This window comes from Kwoniella newhampshirensis, chromosome 12, assembly GCF_039105145.1.
Source record: "Kwoniella newhampshirensis strain CBS 13917 chromosome 12, whole genome shotgun sequence".
In the NCBI taxonomy this organism is placed as follows: Eukaryota; Fungi; Basidiomycota; class Tremellomycetes; order Tremellales; family Cryptococcaceae; genus Kwoniella; species Kwoniella newhampshirensis.
The window spans coordinates 19,013-41,843 of NC_089965.1; the positions used below are offsets into that span (position 1 = coordinate 19,013).

At 52.0% G+C, this 22,831-nt stretch overlaps 10 protein-coding genes across 10 annotated transcripts; 4 read left to right on the top strand and 6 right to left on the bottom strand.

The window, feature by feature from the left end:
• Positions 1-1,140: 1,140 nt before the first annotated feature.
• IAR55_005598 (uncharacterized protein) lies at positions 1,141-2,408 on the top strand (the record flags this gene model as incomplete). The annotated part of the gene is made up of 6 exons (XM_066948689.1): positions 1,141-1,231; positions 1,285-1,438; positions 1,491-1,593; positions 1,645-2,125; positions 2,177-2,233; positions 2,293-2,408. 6 exons carry the CDS (start codon positions 1,141-1,143, stop codon positions 2,406-2,408), a joined length of 1,002 nt encoding a protein of 333 aa, XP_066800462.1.
• A 615-nt stretch (positions 2,409-3,023) lies between these two features.
• On the top strand, positions 3,024-4,638 carry IAR55_005599 (uncharacterized protein; the record flags this gene model as incomplete). Its single annotated transcript, XM_066948690.1, has 9 exons — positions 3,024-3,125; positions 3,188-3,364; positions 3,418-3,523; positions 3,583-3,644; positions 3,700-3,739; positions 3,799-3,918; positions 4,092-4,402; positions 4,487-4,552; positions 4,615-4,638. 9 exons carry the CDS (start codon positions 3,024-3,026, stop codon positions 4,636-4,638), a joined length of 1,008 nt encoding a protein of 335 aa, XP_066800463.1.
• Positions 4,639-5,045: 407 nt separating this feature from the next.
• IAR55_005600 (uncharacterized protein) lies at positions 5,046-6,843 on the top strand (the record flags this gene model as incomplete). The annotated part of the gene is made up of 10 exons (XM_066948691.1): positions 5,046-5,234; positions 5,294-5,409; positions 5,479-5,573; positions 5,644-5,756; positions 5,814-5,966; positions 6,026-6,150; positions 6,197-6,204; positions 6,303-6,353; positions 6,406-6,691; positions 6,756-6,843. The coding sequence occupies 10 exons, from the start codon at positions 5,046-5,048 to the stop codon at positions 6,841-6,843; spliced, it is 1,224 nt and encodes a 407-aa protein (XP_066800464.1).
• Positions 6,844-7,086: 243 nt separating this feature from the next.
• IAR55_005601 (uncharacterized protein) lies at positions 7,087-9,100 on the top strand (the record flags this gene model as incomplete). The annotated part of the gene is made up of 7 exons (XM_066948692.1): positions 7,087-7,095; positions 7,168-7,215; positions 7,273-7,439; positions 7,551-7,712; positions 7,915-8,185; positions 8,423-8,572; positions 8,705-9,100. 7 exons carry the CDS (start codon positions 7,087-7,089, stop codon positions 9,098-9,100), a joined length of 1,203 nt encoding a protein of 400 aa, XP_066800465.1.
• Positions 9,101-9,268: 168 nt separating this feature from the next.
• IAR55_005602 (protein SYM1) lies at positions 9,269-10,769 on the bottom strand (the record flags this gene model as incomplete). The annotated part of the gene is made up of 8 exons (XM_066948693.1): positions 9,269-9,397; positions 9,550-9,577; positions 9,639-9,673; positions 9,742-9,809; positions 9,998-10,149; positions 10,395-10,452; positions 10,528-10,549; positions 10,695-10,769. 8 exons carry the CDS (start codon positions 10,767-10,769, stop codon positions 9,269-9,271), a joined length of 567 nt encoding a protein of 188 aa, XP_066800466.1.
• A 585-nt stretch (positions 10,770-11,354) lies between these two features.
• On the bottom strand, positions 11,355-14,067 carry IAR55_005603 (uncharacterized protein; the record flags this gene model as incomplete). The annotated part of the gene is made up of 9 exons (XM_066948694.1): positions 11,355-11,669; positions 11,747-11,904; positions 12,011-12,354; positions 12,439-12,501; positions 12,574-12,927; positions 12,982-13,047; positions 13,104-13,119; positions 13,224-13,468; positions 13,622-14,067. 9 exons carry the CDS (start codon positions 14,065-14,067, stop codon positions 11,355-11,357), a joined length of 2,007 nt encoding a protein of 668 aa, XP_066800467.1.
• A 765-nt stretch (positions 14,068-14,832) lies between these two features.
• Positions 14,833-16,292, bottom strand: IAR55_005604 (uncharacterized protein; the record flags this gene model as incomplete). Its single annotated transcript, XM_066948695.1, has 4 exons — positions 14,833-15,294; positions 15,363-15,624; positions 15,794-15,894; positions 16,077-16,292. The coding sequence occupies 4 exons, from the start codon at positions 16,290-16,292 to the stop codon at positions 14,833-14,835; spliced, it is 1,041 nt and encodes a 346-aa protein (XP_066800468.1).
• Positions 16,293-17,429: 1,137 nt separating this feature from the next.
• IAR55_005605 (uncharacterized protein) lies at positions 17,430-19,210 on the bottom strand (the record flags this gene model as incomplete). Its single annotated transcript, XM_066948696.1, has 3 exons — positions 17,430-17,600; positions 17,658-17,765; positions 17,825-19,210. 3 exons carry the CDS (start codon positions 19,208-19,210, stop codon positions 17,430-17,432), a joined length of 1,665 nt encoding a protein of 554 aa, XP_066800469.1.
• A 429-nt stretch (positions 19,211-19,639) lies between these two features.
• IAR55_005606 (uncharacterized protein) lies at positions 19,640-20,460 on the bottom strand (the record flags this gene model as incomplete). The annotated part of the gene is made up of 4 exons (XM_066948697.1): positions 19,640-19,671; positions 19,756-19,824; positions 19,994-20,333; positions 20,449-20,460. 4 exons carry the CDS (start codon positions 20,458-20,460, stop codon positions 19,640-19,642), a joined length of 453 nt encoding a protein of 150 aa, XP_066800470.1.
• A 394-nt stretch (positions 20,461-20,854) lies between these two features.
• IAR55_005607 (uncharacterized protein) lies at positions 20,855-22,463 on the bottom strand (the record flags this gene model as incomplete). Its single annotated transcript, XM_066948698.1, has 5 exons — positions 20,855-20,888; positions 21,047-21,314; positions 21,486-21,582; positions 21,761-21,859; positions 22,179-22,463. 5 exons carry the CDS (start codon positions 22,461-22,463, stop codon positions 20,855-20,857), a joined length of 783 nt encoding a protein of 260 aa, XP_066800471.1.
• Positions 22,464-22,831: the final 368 nt, after the last annotated feature.

Consider the following 22,831-nt stretch of genomic DNA (forward strand, 5'->3'; position numbering starts at 1 on the left):
ATCCCAAGCATCGTGCCCGTATCAGATAAAGAGGGAGGGCAAAATCGGACCCGATAACACGCTAGTCATGTCGTTTAGGTCGACAAGTAGACGGTGGCTTTGGTGCCAGGCACGATAGCGAGACGACGTTGCCGGTCAATTTTAGGATATCCGCAGATGCGAACACCCCCCTCCCGCCCGCCCATGCAACAAGAAGATCCCGTTCGTGTGGTAGCTGAAAATGGAACGGTATTCGAGGCCCATCTCTTGGCACACTGCGACATGGGTCGAGATGCTTCTTCTGTGCGGTGACATCGGCCGAGGGCGAGGTTAGCATGAGAATTGATGTTCCTGACCTACTTATAGAAGAAAACAGCGGGTATCCGCAGATCTCAGCGCATCGGAAGCTGATGAGATCGTACTCGAAAGAAGATGGTCACCGTCGAGCTTTGACAGCCAGGGAAGGACATCGACTTGGACCCTGGGAGGATCGGGCTGCATATGAGGTCGTTTGTCAGTCACGTGTGTACATCTTCTATCCAAACTCGAAGGTAGCACGGGGAACAACGGACTGTCTCCAGTCCCAGATGACCACGCACACAGAGTGACCCATCGAGATATACTCTTGGTGAACATCTGTCCCCCTTTTGTGCGTGCATAGTCTCGACACTCGAGACAGCATCTGAGAATGGAAATAGCTGCAAAGGTGCAAACGAGATCTGAACAATGTGTGGTCTCCTCGTGTGTCGACCACGTGCTATGACGCACTTCGCACTTCATCCTGGGACACGGTCATCTCAACCCGCAATCTCACATTTTGAATACTGTGTTTACAGATCTCTTCAGTCTCTCTCTCTGTTCACTCGTATCTCTGCGAGAGATCCTACTTGTGACTCCTCCGGTATCGATCTGCCTTGATCAGGACTCACTCATCGTAACATGACCAATTGGCTGCTCGGCAGAGACGAGATCGAAGCAGCACAGCGGGGATATGGCCGCTTTTCACGAGCATCAGCGGGTTGATCCAGCCGGTCGTTCGAGGTATATAATGTCGGCTCGCGGTCGAGGTCATGAGTTAGTCACCCTCCCAATACATAGCCTCACACCCAGTTCGATCTTCGTCATCGCTCAGCACCCAGCCATCGATCTACTGGCAACACAATGTCCGAACACACCGACTCATCCAACTACGGCTATACTCCCACACCCTCGTGGTGCTTGGCGTTCATCGTCCTGTTCTCGGTGACAGCGGGTGAGTGCACCCGTCGTACATCTCACTACTGGCCTCCGTTGACATTTCAATAGCGGTCCATTCTGCTCAAGCTATTCGATACAAGTACTGGGTCATCTTCCCAACCCTCGTTCTAGGCGCTTTGCTAGAGGTCTTGGGTTGGTCAGGTCGTTACTGGTCAAGTCAGAATGTGACCCTTCTTACACCCTTCTTGATGCAGATCTGCACGTGAGTCTGGCCCCTTCGATTGCCTCATTCCTCCTGCTGACGGTTACAACAGTCTCATCATGGCTCCCGTCTTCTTCTCTGCTTACGACTATGTGGTATTGGGAATGGCAATCTCCCGCCTTGGCCCCCAATACTCCTTGATCCGTCCCAACTGGGTGAGTGTGTGTCTGCTCAGTCTTCGGGCAGCCACTGATCGACCTCAACAGTACTTCATCGTATTCATAACGGCCGATCTCATCTCACTCATCCTCCAAGCCATCGGAGGAGGCCAAGCCGCTTCTTCGGCAGCTGACGGCGCACCCACCCAATCGGCTACCAACATCATGGTCGCCGGTATCATCTTCCAACTCGTTTCGATGGGCGTCTTCATCTTCTTTGGTCTTGACTTCATGCTTCGAGCGTCTACCCGTCGATCATACGCCTTCCAGGAGAAGAGGATGGAGGGGAAGAGGATTAAGAAGGAGGCGGGCCTTGTCGAGAAGAAGAGAAAGTGGGGTATGGGGAGGAGAGATTCCGAGAAAACCTTGACCCCGAATAGGTCCGACGAGGTAGTACCGACGAAGGATGGGGCGGATCTCGAGATCCAGAGATTACATGCCGAGCAGGAACACGAGCGAGAGAACTTGAGCAGATGGTGGATCCTGCTCATCGCGGTTGCCATCAGCAGTATCATGATCTTTATCAGAGGTCAGTTGCGGCTTTCAACTGTGTGCGTATCTTCCTGCTGACAGCTCGCAGGTATCTATCGATCCATCGAACTGGTGCAAGGATGGAACGGCTACCTGATTGGTATCGGTAAGTAAAATTATATTCATCCCGGTCCATTGACCCCGCTGACCCAGACCATTTCGCAGAAAACTTCCAAAACGGCCTAGATGGAATCCCCATGTTCATCGCTGTCGCTGTCTTCAACTTCCTCCACCCCGGTTTCCTTCTCCCCCGTCGCACGTCATGGAAGGGATATCACTGAACTAGTAGAGACGCGAGGCATACAGAAGGAATACACATTGGGTCTGCCGCAATCCAGAATTTCTCCATCATGACAGATACCGGCGGCTGGCGATCTATTTATGATTCCCATAGACATGTACACCTGATGCAAAGGACCAAAGTGTGTCGAGCGTGGTCTGCCATAATGGTGGACTAGCCGTGATCGCGATGTGCATGACTCATTTGCTCCTTTCTCTGACACTAGTCAAGCATGAGAAGCAAAAGGGTTTGTGAACGATTCCGGCGCTTGTTTTGGTGTTGTGTGTGAGCAAAAAGGTCGATTGCGCTTCCGGCGGGCCCTCCACTCATCTCCACAGCCATCATCATTGCTTCGGGATCTTCTCGCTTATTGTATATACATGGCTTGCATCATCGATCATTTCTCCTCGTGCTCGCATCTCATCATCATACCCATCATCATCATCCCATGCTTGGTCAGTCGCTCTTGAGAAGCATACGTATCCCTCGCAGTTTCCATCAGACAACACCCATTCGACAGCTTACCATCCGCTCCACCACACAAAGACCATTCAACTTTACAACCCTAAGATTCATCACCTCTTCCCTTCGTATCCAATCGACTGTACCATCCACCATGAGGTGTGTACTTATCAAAGACGGGACTGGACCCGCGGAGAACCTGTATCTTGGAGAAGAGAAGACCCCAGAGCCGGCTAAGGGGCAAGTGCAAGTCAAGGTGGGTGCGGATGACCCGACGTTTCTAGGTTTCATGTCAGCGCTGATGACAACACGTCATAGATCAACGCGTTCGGTATGAATCGTATGGACTTGCTTCAGAGAGAAGGAAAATACCCCTTGCCTCCCCAGGCTTCCAAGACCATCCTCGGTGTGGAGTATTCCGGTGTCGTCACGAAAGTAGGAGAGGGAGTCGATAGCCTGAAAGAAGGAGAGGAGGTGTTTGGTCTAACGTACGGGGTGAGCCACAAGTCTTTCGTAGCGTTTGTGGTGGAGCTAAAAGGTTCTTCCAGGGCGCATATGCCGAGTACATCGTCTCTCCGGCCAGTATGGTCCTGAGCAAGCCTAAGGGTCTCGGATGGGTGGAAGCAGCTGGTATTCCCGAAGTGTGGATGACTGGTGAATCTCCTTGACCAGCTGTGACCGGAAGTTCCACCGCTGATAGAAGCTCTGTGCAGCGACACAGGCGTTATTGCTCGAGGCACCTCTCAAGAAGGGGCAGAATGTGCTGATCCACGCTGTGAGTCGACTACGTTGGTCATCGAAGGATTCGGGAATCTGATAGTCAATCACAGGGTGCTTCCGGAGTTGGTATCGCTGCGATCCAGATCGCTCGTGAGTAAAACCGACCAAAATTTGACATCAATGGACCCCACTGATGTTTCCTTCTCTAGTCCATATTTGCGGCGCCAGCAAGGTGTTCACCACTTGTGGCTCCGATGACAAGGTGGCTGCGCTTGAGAAGCTCGGTGGGGACACTGAGAAATTGCATGTGATCAACTACCGCACGCAGAGTGAGTAAGGATCTCCTGCTATGATGGGTCACAAAAGTCACACAACCATTCCCGCACACATGTTCTCCTTTTCTTGCCTCGATGCCATCCCCCTCGCATTCGACGATGATACTCCTTCCCGTCTTTCATCGCTCGCAGTGGTTTGCAAAGATCGCTGACAAAGGCTTTCACAGACTTCGAGGAGGAAATCCAGAAGCATGCCGACGGCGTCGACCTCATCATCGACTTCATCGGTAAAAACTACTACAACCAAAACATCAATCTCCTCCGACGAGACGGCACGCTCTACTACCTCGCGTTCATGTCAGGCGCTTCCTTCCCTGATGGCGCAAGTCTCGGTCCGTTGTTGTTCAAGAGGTTGACGATAAAGGGGTCGACATTGAGAAGTCGGGATGAGAAGTATCAGCATGAGTTGTTGGAGATCTTCGGGGAGAAGGTCTTGCCGGGTATATTGAACAAGGAGATGAAGGTGTTGATCCATGAGGTGAGTGGTGTAACAATCGTATTCGCTTTCCCACATCGTTGGGATGGGCGGAGACGATGCCGGTCGCCAACACCTTTCTCGCAGGTCTACCCATGGACGGACATTGTCCGAGCACACAAGGATATGGAAGCGAATACGAGCAGCGGCAAGGTGAGTTGAGTCGACGTAGCTACGCTATGATAGAAACAAACTGACCAAATCCCATCTTGTAGCTCATACTCGAGGTGAAAGAGTAGATGGTCGTTGACATGCATACATGTGACAAGTGATATACGAGCGAGAATTGGCAGTATCAGTGGATGAGAATCTCAAGATCTCTCCTTTCTTCCTTTTTGTCCTTTCCGCTTTACCTTGTCACCCACCCATGAGACTGTGCAGACGCTCTCAGCTGCTCTTGACGCCTTCCACTCGGAATGCCTGGCCCAAAGGGCATTGAGATATAGTGCGGTTGGGTCACACCAATATTACAGCCCGTCCAAATCGTAGTTTTCCCCGGTTAATCACACCCGACTCGATCCACTCTTTCTCTCCGCTCATCCCATGACCTCTTTGCCTGATGCTCGTCTCTGTCTTCATCATCGATATATATATATATATATTCTCAACACACCATGCTTAAGCTACGTGATCTCATACGAGCACTATGACCAGATCGCTCCGGATCACGACCATTTCCAGGCGATGTAGCTCAAGCGTAGCGACGACGGGCAATAACAACAACGGTGTGAAACAACCCAGACCATCCAGATCCGCACCTACCATCCTCGAATCCAAACAGCCTGAGGAACCGTCTCTGGGCGAGAGTGCTTCATTCAGACATACCGCCGAAGAGGTGAGCCTATTTTCTATCGGATGGCAGACGGGGTATTGAGAGGAGCTGTTCATATGCAGGCTCTGGCGACTCCTGGTCTCAAGTTTGCGGATGGACATGGGTTAAAAGGTCCGACCGGGAGAGGGAGACAGACGAGGAGGATGAATCTGTATCAAGCGATCAGGGATGCATTGGGGTAAGTCCATGGGTTGGGGGGTTCCTGATGCAATTCTGCAAAGGCCGCTGACCCGATGGAACGCCATAGAACAGCATTGGCGACCAATCCCAAAGCATTCGTCTTTGGAGAGGATGTCCAGACGGGTGTGTTCAGATGTACGACAGGTTTGGTCGACGAGTTCGGTTCGTTTAGCGTTTATTCTCAGCTGTACCCTTGTCTCATGACGATGTCACGCTGATATTCACAGAATAGGGAAGAAACGAGTCTTCAACACCCCTCTGACTGAGCAAGGGATCGCTGGCTTCGGTATCGGTCTCGCTAGTGTGGGAGCTTGTGCTATAGCAGAGATCCAATTCGGAGACTATGTGATTGGCCCTCACTCTCGACGAGAGGTATGATCCTGATTTGGCACAACTGTACAGATCTTCCCGGCCTTTGATCAACTGGTCAATGAAGCTGCAAAACAGAGGTATGCGAGTGGGGGCGCATATCCCCTCGCTGGCGGGTCTTTGACGATCAGAGCGCCTATCGGGAGTGTAGGACATGGAGGATTGTACCATTCCCAGTCGCCAGAAGTGAGTCTTGAGGGGGTTCATGTGACTTATCGGCCGGCTAACATGGAACTCACTCATAGGGTTTCTTCTTGGGGGCTGCCGGGTTGAAAGTTGTCATACCACGATCACCGATCCAAGCAAAGGGATTGTTGCTGGCCGCGATCAGAGATCCGAACCCTGTCCTTGTGTTTGAGCCTAAAATACTGTGAGTGTCTGTCGGAACGAGATACGGCTAACAAGAACAGGTATAGAGCAGCAGGTGAGCCAACGGGAGGTGATCAAGCGACTGATCTATAGTCGAGGAGGTCCCGGTCGACGATTACACGTTGCCACTTGGTCATGTCGAGGTGGTGAAAGAGGGAAAGGACTTGACGGTTGTTTCATATGGTACACCTCTGCATACGAGCTGTGAGTGATTGGGCACATGGTACGTTTCGCTGCTAATTGCCGGACGCTGTAGTGCGAGCAATCGACCTGATCTGTCATCCACCGCCCAACCTCGTCCCGTTCTTACCAAAGGCTCTTCGACCCCCAAATCCCGCTCCGTCCATCCAGCTCATCGATCTACGCACGGTCAGCCCAATGCCCACTTCTCAACTGATCGACGCAGTCAAGAAAACCGGAAGGATGGTGATTGTTCATGAAGCTGGTAAGAGCGGGAGCGTGGGGAATGACATCACTGGAGAAGTGGGTAGAAGAGCGTTCGAGTATCTAGAAGCGCCGATAGGTCTGGTCAGCGGATGGGAGTGGGTGTCTTTCCTCAACTTCGAACAGGGTGACCAAGCTGATGATCCATGCCAACCCGTGCAGTACCCCCGTCCCACTGACTTTTGAGAAGTTTTATCAGCCCGATGTCATCAGAGTGTTCGATAAGATTGTAGAGACTTTATCGTACTAGCCAAGTCATGAGTAGTAAATGCCCGTATGTGTGTGTGTCTTGTCTTGCAGAGTTGTACATGTTGAGCAGGTCTTACATGCATGTTGTATCGAGATTTATATGGGTAGCTTTAGTCCTCCTCCAGTCGGGAAATCGCAAGTGGACCTACAAAGTGGAGGTCCCTCAACCTCATCATTTTTTGGATTCTTCTTGACTTTGATTGTTTACATCTCTCTTACATATTTTCCATCTGCCAAGTCGACAATGAGCAAGGTGGGCATTGCCGATATATAAGAAACGAGAGTACGGGCACTGACTGGCTCGTTTCGATGCGATGCGATGCAGAAGACATCAGGCGTAGCACCTGGTAGCAATTGGGCTCAACTCCAAAAGGCAGGTTCTTCACCTTCTTCCCTGATTGTTCGACCGGCTGACGAGATGAATATCCAGACTCTGAGCTCGACGAAGAACAAGGACGACAAGAAGTCCACTGGAGGGCAGAGTGATGGTAAGGGGGAAAGGCGCGATTGGAAAGGGAAGAAAGCGATGGTCTCTGGTCTTTGGAGGTACATGGGTCGAGCAGATGTCAATGGGAACGGGAAGGAAGCTGGGTCATCGTGAGTCCACTGCTTTTGATCCACCTATCATTGTCTGCCCTTTTCTGACCGGCGGTCTTTTGAGGACGACAATGGCCCAGTGGCTGATCTCTGGGTTCGGAATCATCGTAGCGAGCCCATCGCCGGTCCCTCGAAAGTGACTCTCTCTGTCATTGCTCCTTCAAACGTCAAGGAAGATGTGGTTCTTCTCGATTCTCCCGTGGACACTCCGCTGGTACACGAGCTGCGAGAGATGGTGGCTGGGAGGAATGTACTGAACGAAGCGAAGAGGGCGTGAGTGCGCATTGTTGACTGGACAACACTTTCCTCATGCCATTGCTGCTCGATTGCTGACAACCGTTGGCAGTCCAGGAAATTAGTTCGTGACTCTATACAACCCTGTCCTACACCCTCAACCCGTCATCTCTCTTCCACCATCCTTTGACCTTATCATTTCTGCATCCACACACACCCGCTGACCACTTGCTGTCTGTAGCATCGCCATCGACTGCGAGATGGTCGGTCTAGGTCATCTCGGTTCCGAATCCGCACTCGCTCGCGTCTCCCTCGTGAACTACCACGGCGCCATCATCTACGATACGTTCGTCCAGCCCAGAGAACGGGTGACAGATTGGAGGACGTGGATATCGGGTGTGAGGGAGAGTGATGTTTACGGCGCTCCGGGATTCGAGGAGGTTCAGAAGAAAGTTGCGGAGATTGTGGAAGGGAGGATATTGGTCGGACATGCGATTGATAATGATTTGAAGGTGAGTTTCCATCCGTCGAGTGAGGCGAGAACCCCGAGTATTATGACAGGGGGTTGGTGTGAAGTCTCATACGGCCCTAGCGGAACTCGTGTCAGGGGGGTGTAGTCAGGGAGAATGAGCCTGGCTAGTAGGAGAACTTCTAAAGCTCATCGGTGTCGCGGTTGTACTTTAGACAAGCTGAGGAGAGCAGTGAAGATCAAAGTCAATCAGACGAGCTGACCCTTGATGCCGTCCCAGGTCCTGCTTCTCAGCCACCCAAGCCCGCTCATCCGAGACACTCAAAAATGCAAGATGTTGCGTGAGAAAGCGAAGAACAAGCATCCTGGTCTGAAGAGGTTGGCAGAATTGGAACTCGGTATACAGATTCAAAAAGGATCGCACAGTTCGGTGGGTTGACGTCTGCAGGCTTGTTCCACTTCCGGAGCATCTTCCCGCATTTTACGTGCAATGCAATTGCCAGCAAACTCCTTCCACCAGTCCATCCACAGGTCACAGCGGTTGGGCTTACCTCACTTGCAGGTGACCGACGCTCGAGCGACAATGGCTTTGTATCGACTACACAAGTCTCAATGGGAACAACAGCTACGCCACACGACCGAAGCGTATCGAGCCAAGGTCGGCAAGTCGGCCCAGCAGGGTAGCGGAAAACGCAAGCGTGATGACAAAGACGTAGGTGAAGATGGTGTTGAAGAAGGAGAGGTAGGGGAAGATACACCTCGACCGAAAAAAGGCAAGAAGGAGCGAGAGGTGTTCCCTGGTGGAGGGAGGAAAGGAATCAGTAGTGGTCTGGGAGTGATCATCCGACGGAATGGAGAGAGAGTGGATGGAGGAGGATCAAGAAGCGGTGGAAGCAGACGAGAACGAATAGCGTCAGCTTCATCGGCTGGGAAATGGTGGGAAGAGGCTGCGGGGTGATATGCTATGTGGAGTAATGTCTGACTTTGGGTAGCGGAGGAGTTAGTGTAGCAGTCGGTGTTTGACGAGGAGATTGATGCTAGCATCAATGGTCAGGAGCTGTTCATATGCATACCTGGGCGAACTCTATTATCCACCCATTCTAATATTTGCAATCTATTCATCATCCTAAGCCTTCTTCGCCATTGTCTCGACAGATTCGATCTTCTTGCTCTTGGCGTTTTGGATGGATAAGAACGCGTTCCAGGGGATGTTGACGGCATTGATAGCGAGGAGACGGTATTGCAATGGAACGAGCTGGTGTCCAGATGTTCTCGAGTCAGCGGCATATTTCCCGGTCACCAGTCGTATAATGTACTCACGCCCTGTTCAAGAGAAACAATACGAGGATGGTCGCATGGTCGCGTCAGTCAGTTGACACCATTCCAAGGTCACGCTCTTGGACATACCATGTTCAGAATCTGGAAAGGAATGAACCTAATTGATCACGGTGGTCAGCGTCGTCACTCTTGCCACCACTATGTTCAGAGATACTCACAACATCCAGTTCGCTTGCAAGGTGGGGACGAAAGACTGCGTACAGAGTAGATCAGTGAATTGGCTCTCTTATCTGTCCGAGCTCCTGAGGCTTAAAGACTCACGGTGTCCCATTTGGCTTTGGCCGCTTTGAGGTCCTTGCCCTCCATTAGAGTCATGGCAGTGAAGAAGCCTGTAAGGAGGCTGTGTTAGCTTCTCACGTCCGCGAGAACACAATGCGAGGAACGTTTGGGAGCATTGAACATGTATCACGGACGGTACGATGGCAGAAGAGGAACTCGGCGGCGAGCATCAATGTGAGACGGCAGGACCGCAGTGCCGGGTGAATGAAGGACAACGTATTGATCCTCATCCACTCACCTGTCAAGACGAAGGGTGCAAAGGCAAACTGATCCAGACCGACTCTCGCGAACGTGGCAGGCCATCTCGAACGGAGAGGCAGCTTTTCGAGGGTTCGGAACCAGACGTTGACGACCGGTGCGAAGATACCACCACCCCACACGACGATTCGGCTGAGTCGGACACGGCGGAATGTAAACGTAAGATGGTATGCGGAGAGGACAGTGGGAAGCGAAGAGGTTTGAAGATGAGTTGTATGAGGGCATTGTTTGATTGAAGTGTTGGTCAGGCGTGAGATAAGAGGTATATGTTGACACGAAGGAAGGATTTCATAGTCGCAGATGGTGGAACAGACAGCGGAACCGGAGAGATAGCGTCAGCAAAACACTCCTCTCCCCTGCACAAGTCGCCCACTCACGCAGTACGAGCGAAATCATGCTTGGATCCTTTCTTCTCGATAGCCTGTTGAGCGATGACTAGGCGGTAGCACTTGACATCAGCACGAGGCCGGCCGGTTTGCGTTGGTCAACGAAAGCTCGTTGTTCGCTCACCATCACCTGTCGCGAAGAGGACCTGAACGAGGGCATTGCTGTCAGCTTGAAGTCCAATTGACGCGACAATACCATAGACTTTTGGAAGCTGTGTATCCTCATTACGCGGGCATTTCTACGTATGGTAGATGCGGAAGCAGCTGGAATCGTCCAGCACCTGAACTCACGGCTGACGAAACCATGTTCCCTACCACTGGCCTCCTCGCCAAGAACGAGGTGTAAGCTCCCAACAGACCTGACATCGCGAATGAGTTTGTCTAATCGTTGCCGTCGCTTATACAAGTAGGTCTGAAAGAGTGAATCAGATGAGAATCAGACACTCTGGACGTGAAAGGGGGGGTTCTTGTTGTTACGTTGAAGTGGGACGCTTGGCAATTTAAAAAGCTGAATGGAATAGAATCAGAATGTCCTGCAGGGAAAAAACAGGCAAAACTTTGCGCGGTAAGTGGACGAGGGGGTCCCACGGGGCAGCAGGGGGAGGAGGGGGGGGGAGATCAAATGGACGCGAATGAAGGTGAGGAAATTGAATGAGGAGAACCTGGGACCACCGTATGAAGGAGTAAAGAGTGGGAAGAAGTGGTGAGAAGAGATGGACATGATACGAAATAGAACAAAAAGAGAGAGAAAGGATAAAGGATGGCGGTCCAATAGTCCTCTTGGGGAAACCTCGGTATCCGGTTGGATGGTCCGAATCAACCTCTCATCATCTGTGACTTGGTCTCAATGCATCATCATCACTTATCCACAGTCCGCGACTCCTCGCATCATTATATGGGTGTTCTATCTGGGTTCTATCTACCTTTCTGGTCTCTTCAGGATGGTACCTCTCAGACCGCAGTCTTCCCCTCTTTCTCGGCTGATACTGCCTGGCCGTCCGCTGTCTGATTCTCGGCCGCGCCGTCAGATGGTCCCGACACAACTATGCCAGCTTGATTCTTGTTCTCCTCCTGAGCAGCGGCGGCTGCAGCTGCTGCTCTTTCGCGACCTGCTGCCAGCTCATTCTGTTCCTGCTCCTTGGTCAACATCTTCCCATTCTTCATGATCAATGCACCCGCCAAACCGATGATACCGAGCGGCACTCCGATGATGTAGACCTCGGACACAGTCTTGGTGTAAGCATTGAGGACGGGTCCACGCATGTTCTGCCAAAGATGAAAAACGTGAACGGTCAGCTCAAACTGCTGATCAGGAGTGGGAGGAGAAACGGGAAATAACAAACCTCTGGGACTACTTTCCAAACGGCAGTCGCATCGCTGACGATAGCGGCGATCATGTCCAAGGTGATACCTGGGACTCGGTCTCTGAGATTCCTCTGGAGCATGTTCTCGAAAACGCTACCTCCGACACTAAGTCCGATGATACGACCGACGAATCCCACTGCGAATCGACGAGACTGAGTGTCAGCAGGATCCACTCGTCCGCCTTGTGAATAGAACTGGGATCCGGCGAGAGAAAAGTAAAGAGAATCTTGTGCGGTACTCACTGAATGCGGCCAGACCGGTACCTAGAGCGATCAGTTTCGGCTCCCTCTTCAACTCTTGCTGAACTGCCATCATGGCGTTCTGAATACACATGCCAATGCCGATCCCAAAAAGCGCTTGATAGCCATACAAGTGAGCCTCGGACGTGTCGACTTTCACCGAGTAGAAGAGACCACAGGCGATGGTGATGATGGCGGGACCGGAGGCGATGACGTACTTGTATCGACCGATGATGGGGATGATCCGAGATGAAAAGATGAGAGCGAAAACCTGGACGAGGATCAGGGGCAATAATCGGACACCGGCTCCGGTAGCGGAAGAGTGATACACTGCTTGGTATGCGAGGCTGAGGAGGGTGGATGGATCTGTCAGACTTTCTTATCGAGGTGCCAATCGAAGAGATAAAGCAGCAGACTATACAGACACTCACGAAAGGTAGTAGATAAGAATCATCATGATCCCAGCGACCGATGCCGACACGATGAGTGCTCCCCTGCGAATGATCGACAACAGGGGTCAGTGACGATCACGGCCATCAAGGAGGTGGGACGGCATAGTCACTCACGCGATACTCCTTCTGGCAATCAATCTGATTCTGAAGAACGCTCGCTCGCCTATCCAGTACTCGTACACGCAGAACACGGGGACCAGGACGAAAGCCAGCACTAGACAGACGATGACTCCCGCGTCGTTCCATTTCCGCGTCACACCTCCCCATTGCAGCCCCAAGATGATACACACGGCCCAAGCCAACGATAGGATCATTCCGACCCAGTCGAGTTGGAGGACCTGAAGAAACATGTGTTTATCGTATCCTTGATATGTGGCCGCCCGACCGAGAGGTGGTACGGACGGCTGGAAGAGGACAAGACAGGTCATGGCGATACCACCAAACGGGAGGTTGATGTAGAAGCACCACCTAAGGAGATGATCAGTATGTGTCGACAACCCCTGAATGAGACCTTGAACGCACCTCCAAGTGACGTGGTCCGAGAAGGCACCGCCTACCAAGGGACCGATAACAGAAGCTACGGCGAAGCTGGACGGGAGTGTAAGGGTGCGAAAACTGTAAGAGGATCGACTGTCGTCACTCACCATATTCCAAACAATGCTGTGCAGAAGCAAGATGGTGTGCAGAAGCAAGATGGTCAGCAGAATTTCAATCAAGAAGAACATCTACTCTCTGCTAACGGACGAGGAAGATTCCCGACTCACCAAAATACAGTGCCCGATTGTGCAAGCTGGTGATCTCAGCCAAGATAGTCAGACCACCACCGAATATACCCGCGGCTCCCAGACCCGCGATGGCTCTGCCGAAGATCAGAGCGATCATATTGGGTGCTACGCCACAGATCAACGATCCGAGCTCAAAGACGAAGACGGCAAAGAGGATGACGTGTTTGGAAGGGAAGATGGTCATTGCTTGCGAGTAGAGGAGGGAGAAGCTGAGCAGGGTGAGGCTACGAGAAGTGAGAGGGAAAGCTGGTCAGCGGATTCATAACATAAAGGTCGAATCAAGAGTGACCTCGCATGCTCAAGGAGGACGCGTGCAATAGTGGACGACGAAGACGACAACCACCGTTAGACAGACCATGGTTCGTCTCTGCACTCACAAGAAACCATTCGCGATCCACGACAATTGACTCAACGAATTGAATTGTTCTGTGATCTTCGGGATGGCAGTCGCGACGATCAATTGATCGAGCGAATAGAGGAAGATGGTGACCATGAGACTGAGGAAGACGGCCCAGAACCTAGCTCTGGACATCTCGATCGGGGCGTGGAGTTCTGCCTGGGGCCGTGGTGGTGTCGTCGTCGTCGTCGTCGTCGTTGGTGGCGTTTCGTTGCCCCCATGTCTCGAGGTTGTTTCTTCTGGTTGGGGATGGACGTTGATGACCTCGGGCGTGGTCGTTGGTACAGATGATGGCGCTGTTGTCGACGGTGACTTGTTGATGGCTTCGACGATGGGAGAGGCTTGATCTGCATCTACGCCTTCGAGGTCGTTGTGGGTGGTATGTACCGTCGTAGGTGAAGACGACATTGGAGATTGTGTGGTCATGGGGTTGAGTGAGGCTTCCTAGCCTTGCTTGTTGGTTTGTTTGATTGGTTCGTTTGGTCGGTCCGCCCGCGATGGTACCATTGAAGGTTGACTGTGGACGAGGTATGAGATGTTCCAGACAGAAGTCTATGTATAGGTTTGGTAGCACTCGTAGTCTCTCATACATGCTCGTTCTCGATCGTTATCAGTTGTTGTTTTTAGTTTTTTCTTTATTCACTTCCAACTTGTTACTTGTCAGTATCGGCAACCGGACCCAACCACCTCGGCCCCTCCTTCGGCGCGTCAAGTTCGTTCAGAGCGTTCCAGCCTCGGCATGTTGACCATTGACTCTCAACCGTTTCCAGGAGACTCGCTCCGACTGTACAGTTGCTGGAAAAACAGATGACACTGTACCGAGCTTCGGCGCTCTTGAACGAGATAACTTGAGAAACAAGCCACATTCGGCCGCCGATAGTCAGTGGTGACTTAGAGTAGAAAGCACGGACCTCGTAGACCACCGCCGAACATCATCTCACCCGAGGCAAATGTCAAAGCCGAGATTGCGGTTACACGCCGAGGTGGCAGATAGTTTACTGTGATCCAGTTATGCTTGTGTTACTACTGAAGATACTGCATAATGGCTTTTGTTAAAGAACATCTGTGATACAAGAGTGTAATACAAGAGATAGATAGGTAATCAGAATACAATCACAACAAATGCTATACTGTCATACACATTCGTCTACCACTTCCATTATCATGCCACAGTAACATGACACTTCTCGCTCAACGATCCCCATGTGGTCCATGAGCGGCCCCATACCATTGTTCATATCTTCCTCCACCCCCTGCATCAACTTCCTCCGCAGGATCACGGAGACTCCTCCCATTCAGAACCTGCGCCAGGTGTTCCATAATCTCCACCTCCATGTTCAGATTCTCGGGGATATAAGGCGTATCGATGTCCGAGTATCTCCACGACTCGGGAGGACTCAGAGAGGCGAGATATGCCGGGGTCAAGGGGATCTCGGGCGATAAGGTCAATTGTCCACCTTCAGGTGAACGTGTGGCAGACCCTTGAATACGAAATGCCGTCGTAAAGCCATCGGTAGAGAAAGGAACATTATGGACTACTGGTGTTGGGGGGAGTTGTTTCGCCGGAGGTATGTCGATGGTGTGAAGCTGAGATCCTGCTTGCTGCCATGGTTTTGGTCGTTGAAGAAGGGTAGAGGCAGTGGGTGGTGCGCTCTGAGAACAGGGTTTTCAGTCAGTGGAGTTCACGCCCGCTAAGCCGTCCATACTGGCTCGGCACTCACATTCAGCTCGTCGGGTATCGTCTCTCCCTTCATCTCGTCCGCTCGACCCTCCGCCACAAGCCTGCACAACATTTCAAAGCTCATCCCCCCGTCCCCCTCTGCGACCGCGTCAGGTGCCATCATCCTTTGTCCCTCCAATTTTGCTGGTTCGAGCTGACGGCGATGATTTTGAGGAGTTCCGCGTGAGGAAGGCGAAGAAGATGGGGATGGGGACTGAAGGTGGGATGCGTAGACAGACCATGGAAGATCAAGTTGTTTCTTTCTGCGTGGGAATGGTCAACGAGCTGCTATGGTTGGGAGGGAGCCCATTGGGTCTTGGCCCAACATCAAAAGGTAGCAAGCCTGGGTCGCCCATTGATGAATGCTCAAAGTCGTAGCGAAATCCTCGATGAGAATTGAGAGAGGACAGGTAAGAACAGTCAGTCACTCACCTGATGAAATAAAACCACTGTGCTTTGGCTATCATCTCGTCAGCGCCCAGGGCGCTCAATCTCAGATTTCGAATGGCTGCGAGGACGGTGGGTAGTCCGGCCTACCGGGGTGATGAAGGGTGATGGTCAGCTATCGTTCTTCCCGGACCATGGCCAGGGGCTGCTGGGATGTAGGACGAATAGAGGGAATGTATGGAGGAGAAGCGGCAGGATCTCGGAACAGGAGTTGGGAGGGGGGAAGGGGGCTGATTGCGAGCAGAGTGTATCAAATACTTGCACTCACCTTGAAGTCTGCATCCAAGGTGAATGGATATCCTTTAAACTCCTGGATGATCTCACGGTACTGATCTGGCGACAATCTCGTTCCTCCTGGAGTGGTATACCGACTTCCACTCGCACTTGCACTCCCACTCCCAGTACCATTCGTGGGAAGAGGAACCGAGAGCGTTGAGCGGGAACTGGACGCCGAGGAGCCGAGGTCGACATAGTGCGGTTGCATGGTGTGATGGATTTTGTGTCGATGAAATTCGATGACGATGAAGCCTTGAGAGGAAGGCGCAGGTGACGGCGGGTGTTAAGGACAAGGATCCAGACAAGCCAAAGGAAGCTGGCGAGAGTAACACCATAAGCATTGTTCACCAGTGTTCCACTCTGATCGCAAGACCATTCACCGTAGAGGCGGGAGATTTGTGAAGGGACGTTCTACACCACTCAAGCAGCGGACAGTTACCCCTCACCTATTGATAACTGTTCGTTTGGACCCTGTCACGATGAAAGCGGTCGTGTATGACGCCAGGATAGTCCCGACTCAACTCAACAACAGTGGCGAAGTTGTTTTCCTGGTGACAACAGTCATGAATCAGCACCATGCATGCGTCCATCCATCGTTCACAATGATCTCGCTTAAATATACACTCCTTTACACGAGGTGAAACAAGTCTGAACAACAAGGACACCGAGGTACTCACCGACGCCGAGAGCCGATTCGGCACAGCGTGGAAGGACTCGGGATGTTCTAGCGCTAGCACGTAGGTCCGGAGCACAGTGACTGGTGTCGTAATACCATCCAAGCGATAATCTCTCAACACAGCAAAACTCCGTTCACCTTGGCGAGCGAGCGATGTCACAACTCGTCAGGTCTGAGAAGCACGAGGTGAACGATATGCTGTGTATGCGAGTGGCGACGGAGGGAGGCAGCAGTCGAAGTCCGTTGAGCGACCGACGATGGGGCAGGACAAGGAAGGTTGTGAAGATGTCAGAAGAGAGAATACAAGGTGAGTCAACTCGCCAAAAGTGGAGGAGGTTGTCTTTCAGGCACATCAGATTCAAAGTCGTTCATGTGATTAATTGCAACAGTGAAAAAAAACAATCGCTTGGCAACGACAACGCGGTGAACGACGACTCCCAGTGAGACATTATTTGCTTTGTCATGCACTGCGAGCGCGATGGATGCTGTTACGGAGTCCTTGCACCCAAAGAGAAACCTTGTGCATGCCAAATGCATATCATCAAGCAAGAACCACGAGCACAACGTTGATACACACAAGATACTGCACGACTACTTCGAAGAGTCTCGGCTCGCCCTCAAGCCGAGATCCTGCATCGCAGTACTCCCACTCGCGGGATGACTGACTCGTCACGACCTCCTGCCCCTCCCCACAGGTCTCCAATCAATCGCCTTGCCTCCGCCCCTCTGAACCGATCTTAAGGGTCTGACTAGACCGCCAAGCTCCTTCGCCCGAGAGGTATCGGGGTCTGATGCGGGGTTGTAAAAGTAATGCGGGAGAAGCGGGTGGCCAGAGGAGTCCTGGATTGGTGGGGTCAGCTACGTGCATTAGACGAGAACACCGATGCAACTACTCACTTTGCCGTGTCGCTCGACTTTCCCGAACATGGGGTTGGACTCTACCTGCTCCTCTACCCAGACTGTCCATCTTGGCTCATCGCCGTACTCTTTCAAGCTGGGTTGAGCCTAGACATCGTACGTTAGCGTGTTCTACTATATCGAGAAGCACGGCAAGTGAGACTCACCTCGAGCATGTGTTTGACCAGATCTGGTAAACTCAATTTTGATGATCCTGAGAAAACAACGGTCGAGGCAATGATAGCGGGGAGATCGACGTCTGAAGGGACCGGTCGTGCAGGCGAGCAAGCTCTGCTGATGGATCTGGTGTGGCCGTGGCCGTGGCCGTGGGTTGAGGCATCTGTTTGACCAGTCAAGACAGTCTCGAGTTGTTCGGCCTTGATGGTCTTCTCGCTGATTGCAGTTGGCTCGACCGGGAGAGGCGAGTTGTCACCACGGGGAGAAGATAAGGATGGTCCAAGGTCGAGATGAGCTTCAGAAGGTGGAGATAGAGGTGATGAGTCGCGAGAATGACTCGACCCGGCATCTATACTGGCGGTTATGTCTTGATCCTGGTCCTGGTCCTGGTCTTCGTGCTGAACGTCGATCTGGGAGTCTTCTTCCGGCTCAGAAAGCTCGTCGTCGAGATCCATACCCATCATCATTGGCGGACTGGAAGGTGGAAGAGAACTCGCCAATTCCAATCTCTGAGCGGGTATAGGACTCATCGGACTAGATGAGAACAGTCTCTCTCTTCGTTCTTGTTCTTGTTCTTGTTCTTCTTCCATCACGACCCGAGTACTGTCCTTTTCCCGAGTCCTGACCATGGCTCTACATCCGAAGAAATCCAACTCGGCAGCTTCGTCCATCAGCGCGAGATCGTACCGTTGTCCTTGTAACAGTCTAACGCCCTTCTTCTGACCCGCTACCCGCAATCGTAATCCATTTTGACCGATGACGATCACGCGGATCACGTTGACTTCGACAAGCTCCACCGCCGCGTGCACTCGTGAAGCATGAGAGGCGTGTCGGGACAGGTGGACTACGGTCGCGTCGTTGGTAGGGTGTGCGACGAGATGGGAGAGATTTTTGGGAATAGTAGATTCGAGTGTTGTAGTGCTGCTAGATGTCATCTGGTTGTGTCGATGTCGACCGAAGACCACTGTGGTACCTTTCTCAAGCACGATGTCATGTTCCAGATCGCCTTTCTTGGCCTTTCCTCTCGAAGTTGCCTTGGTCTTCCCAGCGTAAGGGTGATATTGAGCCGATCGGGACGGTGACGAAGACATCATCGCTCTTCTCGGTGAGGAAGAAAAAGCGACGGTAGAAGTGGATGGCGTCATGGGTCCTGCGGAGATACGTAGAGGGATCGAACAGATGTTGGGGAAGGATGCGTCAAAGTCATTGTGTCCTTGTGCATCGGCGTCGGAAGAGGGGTGAGGTGTCAGTGGCGCGTTGACTGTGAGTCTGGCCCGTTTGGATGATAGTGTTTGGCTGGAGGTCGATAACGGTGGGAGACGTTTGAGCGGTCCGAGAGGCTGTGCTCCGGTTGCGTCGGTGTGAGTGTCAGTCATGGCGATGAGTAAGGATGTTGCTGTGACGAGTTGTAAAGGTGACGATGATGATGATGATGATGATGATGATACAATGGCAGACGATTCAATGTGCCAAAATGTTCGCAGCACAGAAAAGAGGTCAAACGCGTCGCTCTCTCGATGGCAACATTAGGAAACCCCTCAACATCACGTGATACAAAAGAAATCAAACACCGCGGCGATATTGCCACGTGGAGACAGTCATAAAGGAGAGGGTCGAATACAGTGCTGGAGGTGAAAGCATCACCCTCCAGCTTTGTATGGAGCGGTTGACTGTGAAAGATCACACTCTTGTCTGGATATGTACCACTGTGTAAACACGATTCAATGCATGATGACTACTGCCACGACGAATGGTCCTGAAAAACAATTCAGCCAGACTTGTGACAAGCGAGACGCTAACGGCTCTTAGTAAGGTCGAGCAGCAGCTTGGCAGGCCTCTGCAACGTGGTAGGGTCAGCAGTGCTCTTCTGTAAGAAAACAAAAGGTGGCCTGAGCGACTTTGGAGACAAAATAACACTCACTAAGAGCCTCAAGGTAGTAACCACATGATTGCATGTCGCCGTTGGTGGCCTCGAGACATTTTGTGAAGTCTGAGGGATAGCAAAGTCAGCACATTGATCACAGTCACAACGGAAGGTCGTCTCAATACGGGTGGCGCATCGACGGCAACGCCACAGATCAGGGAGGATGGTTGATAAGGAGGTGGATCAAATGAGAAAGTGGGATAATGGGTACAGAGCACAAGATTACAAAACTCACCCTTCGCCTGGATATCACAGCTCGCGCCGACCTGTTGGTTCATCTGTTGTTGTTGGTCGACCGGAGCAGCCTGAGCGGCATCATGACTCCTCCCGCCAAACAACATGTTCGAGATCCCATGACCAACGACCGATCCGGCCACGGCACCACCCATTGTGGATGCCGCTTGGGCTAACAAGCCGGGCTGTCGACCGGCTTGAGCACCCGCACCGGCATGTTGGACGGGATGAGCCTGTTGATGCTGAGCTGGGTAGGCGGATGTGGAGGCAGATCGGGTCTGTTGTTGTTGGGGGTGAGAAGGGGCTGAAGGTCGAGCGGCTGGTCGAGCGGAAGATCGGGACTAGGGCGTGAAAGGAAAGGAAAGATGGGTGGCAACGATCAGCTCGATAGCTCTCACAACAGCGGTTGAAGGGTGAGTGCAATAGCGGGAACAGGAGAGCCCAAGGATCACTCACAGATCGAGGCATTGTGGGCGGATGGTGTTGTGGTTGTTTTGTTTGAGAGCAGTGCAGACAGATGTGAACGAAGAGAAGATGTACAGAAGTCAAGTGAAACAAGATTGGACAGTCATCTACTATCAACTCGAGTAACTGGTGGAAAGTTCCCTCCTGCACCCTTTTCCTGCTGGGATACGCAAGCGTGGCACTTTCGGCAAAAAGGCACGCCGAGGCAGAAACGTGGCCATGTACGCGATGGTAGGGTAGGATTGCTCAATCATCCAGAGATGCATGCAGATTCTTCAACGAGACACCCACACAGAATGACACAATATACATGGTGGATCCTGCGTGAGAGCTCTCATTCATTGTAGGTAAAGACTAGATATACAGACACGGACTCGCCGTCCTTCGTCCTCCCCCTTTAGCCTCTACCGATGTACGGCATGCCGGTGGCACTGTCAACGGGTATGTCAGCTCAGTGCAGCGACACTGGAGCGATACTCCTCCCATAACTGTCCCTCGACAACATGCCGCCCTTCTATGATTTTGGGCTGCTGGTGGCAGGCTGGAGCTAGCAGGGAATTGATGGCAAGAAAACAAAAGAGCTACTCACATGATCTCGAGGCTAAAGATATCCGCATCCCGATCCAGACCCGCTACGAACGCGACAGTCTTAGCGACGTTGTCAACGTGCATGGTCGGTTCCACCTTCTTGCTTCCGTCCGCTTGGATACTGCCAGATTGGACATGGTTGCCCATCGAGGTCGAGGCGTTTCCGATATCCAGTTGAGTGGCCGTGATATGGTATTTCCTTCCATCGAGTGACGTCGATTTGGTGAGACCATGAACGGCGTGCTTGGAGACGGTGTACGCAGTGTTGTCTATGTTGAGCGTCAGCATTTGTGTTGAGATAGAAACCTCGAGGCACCTAAGACATATCGTACAGGTCGAATGATGTTGGGAGCGGGTGCATCGGCCGGGCAGATATGGGATAGATACGACAGTGTGAACGGCATTGGGAAAGCTACTCGAACTGAAAGCAGTGCACTCACTCGGTCGAGGCGATGATGCGGAGATACTACCGTTGTTGATGATCCTGCCACCTTGTGGTTCTTGCAATTTCATGATGTTGAAGGCGGCTTTTGTAAACTTGGGAGGGGAACATCAGCTTACGGTCCGACGAGGTGTCACTACGAATGTGGACGTAGCAGAGGACGAACTGAAGGGGTAACACAGTGCAAGGTTCACAATGGTTCAGTGGAAGAGGATACTGCAGGACAGCGAGTCGCCAAAGGCTGGGACAATTCTGAGAGGTGTATGTACTGACCAGGACAGCGGACATGATGTTGATATCGAGGACTTTGCGGAAAATGGCCATATCCTGATCTTCGAACTCTCCGGGAGACTTCTCGTTGATGCCTGCGTTCTATAGTAGCAGACAGTGTCAGCTGGTGTGTAAGGGTGTGTCGGTCGATATAACAACCACATCTCGTGATGTCCAAGATTGTCTGAATGCATCAACACAGACAGAGAAGCCCACGCCTGCTGAATAGTCGGCACCTCCTCACATCTGACAAGCTGCACCGGAGCTCTGCTTCGAGGTCCAAGCCATTAACACGATCTATCCATGCCCCAGCACACACACACCTGTGGTCAATTGGCCGGCGATTTCTTCCAGCCGGATTGCAACAGCTATGGTCTGTCGTATTCGAGTTTACAACACTGCCTATCCCGCACACACTCACATTGAAGACCAAATCCAACCTCCCATATTTCTCCTTGATCTTCCTACATATCCTATCCACATCCTCCTCCTTGGCCGCATCCCCCGTCGCCACCTCGGTGATCGTCCCCTCCTTACATTGTTTCGCCGTCTGTTCCAATTCGGTTTGTCGTCGTCCAACAAGGATAAGGACGAGTTGTTCCGGATGTGAAGGGGATGGGAATGTCTGCGAGAGATGGATCGAGGTCGCTCGACCTATACCGGCTGAAGCGCCGGTTATGAGCATGACTCGTTGAGCGGTGGGCATCGTGGTTGGTTGTTTGAGCTAAGAGTCGGTGAGATTGGGTGTGTGTGCGTGTGTATTTGTGTGCATGTGTGTGGACAAGTTGAATCTTGAGGAAGTCTAGGGTGAGTCGATCAAGGCAGAAGAGAGATATGTGAAAGAGAATACCTCAACATGACAGACATGGAATCGACATGCCGGCTAAATTCGGTCCGGCACACACCGGGAGGAGCTCCGCGAATCCCTCCAGGTGGGGGGACTCACTGATTTTGATTCCGTCTGGAAGAAAGCCGAAAAGATGTATATGCAGCAGCAGGACGGTAAAGCGTGATTATATGGACCACGACGAATTGACGAATGCTCTGACATTTAGACATCACCACTCATCCACG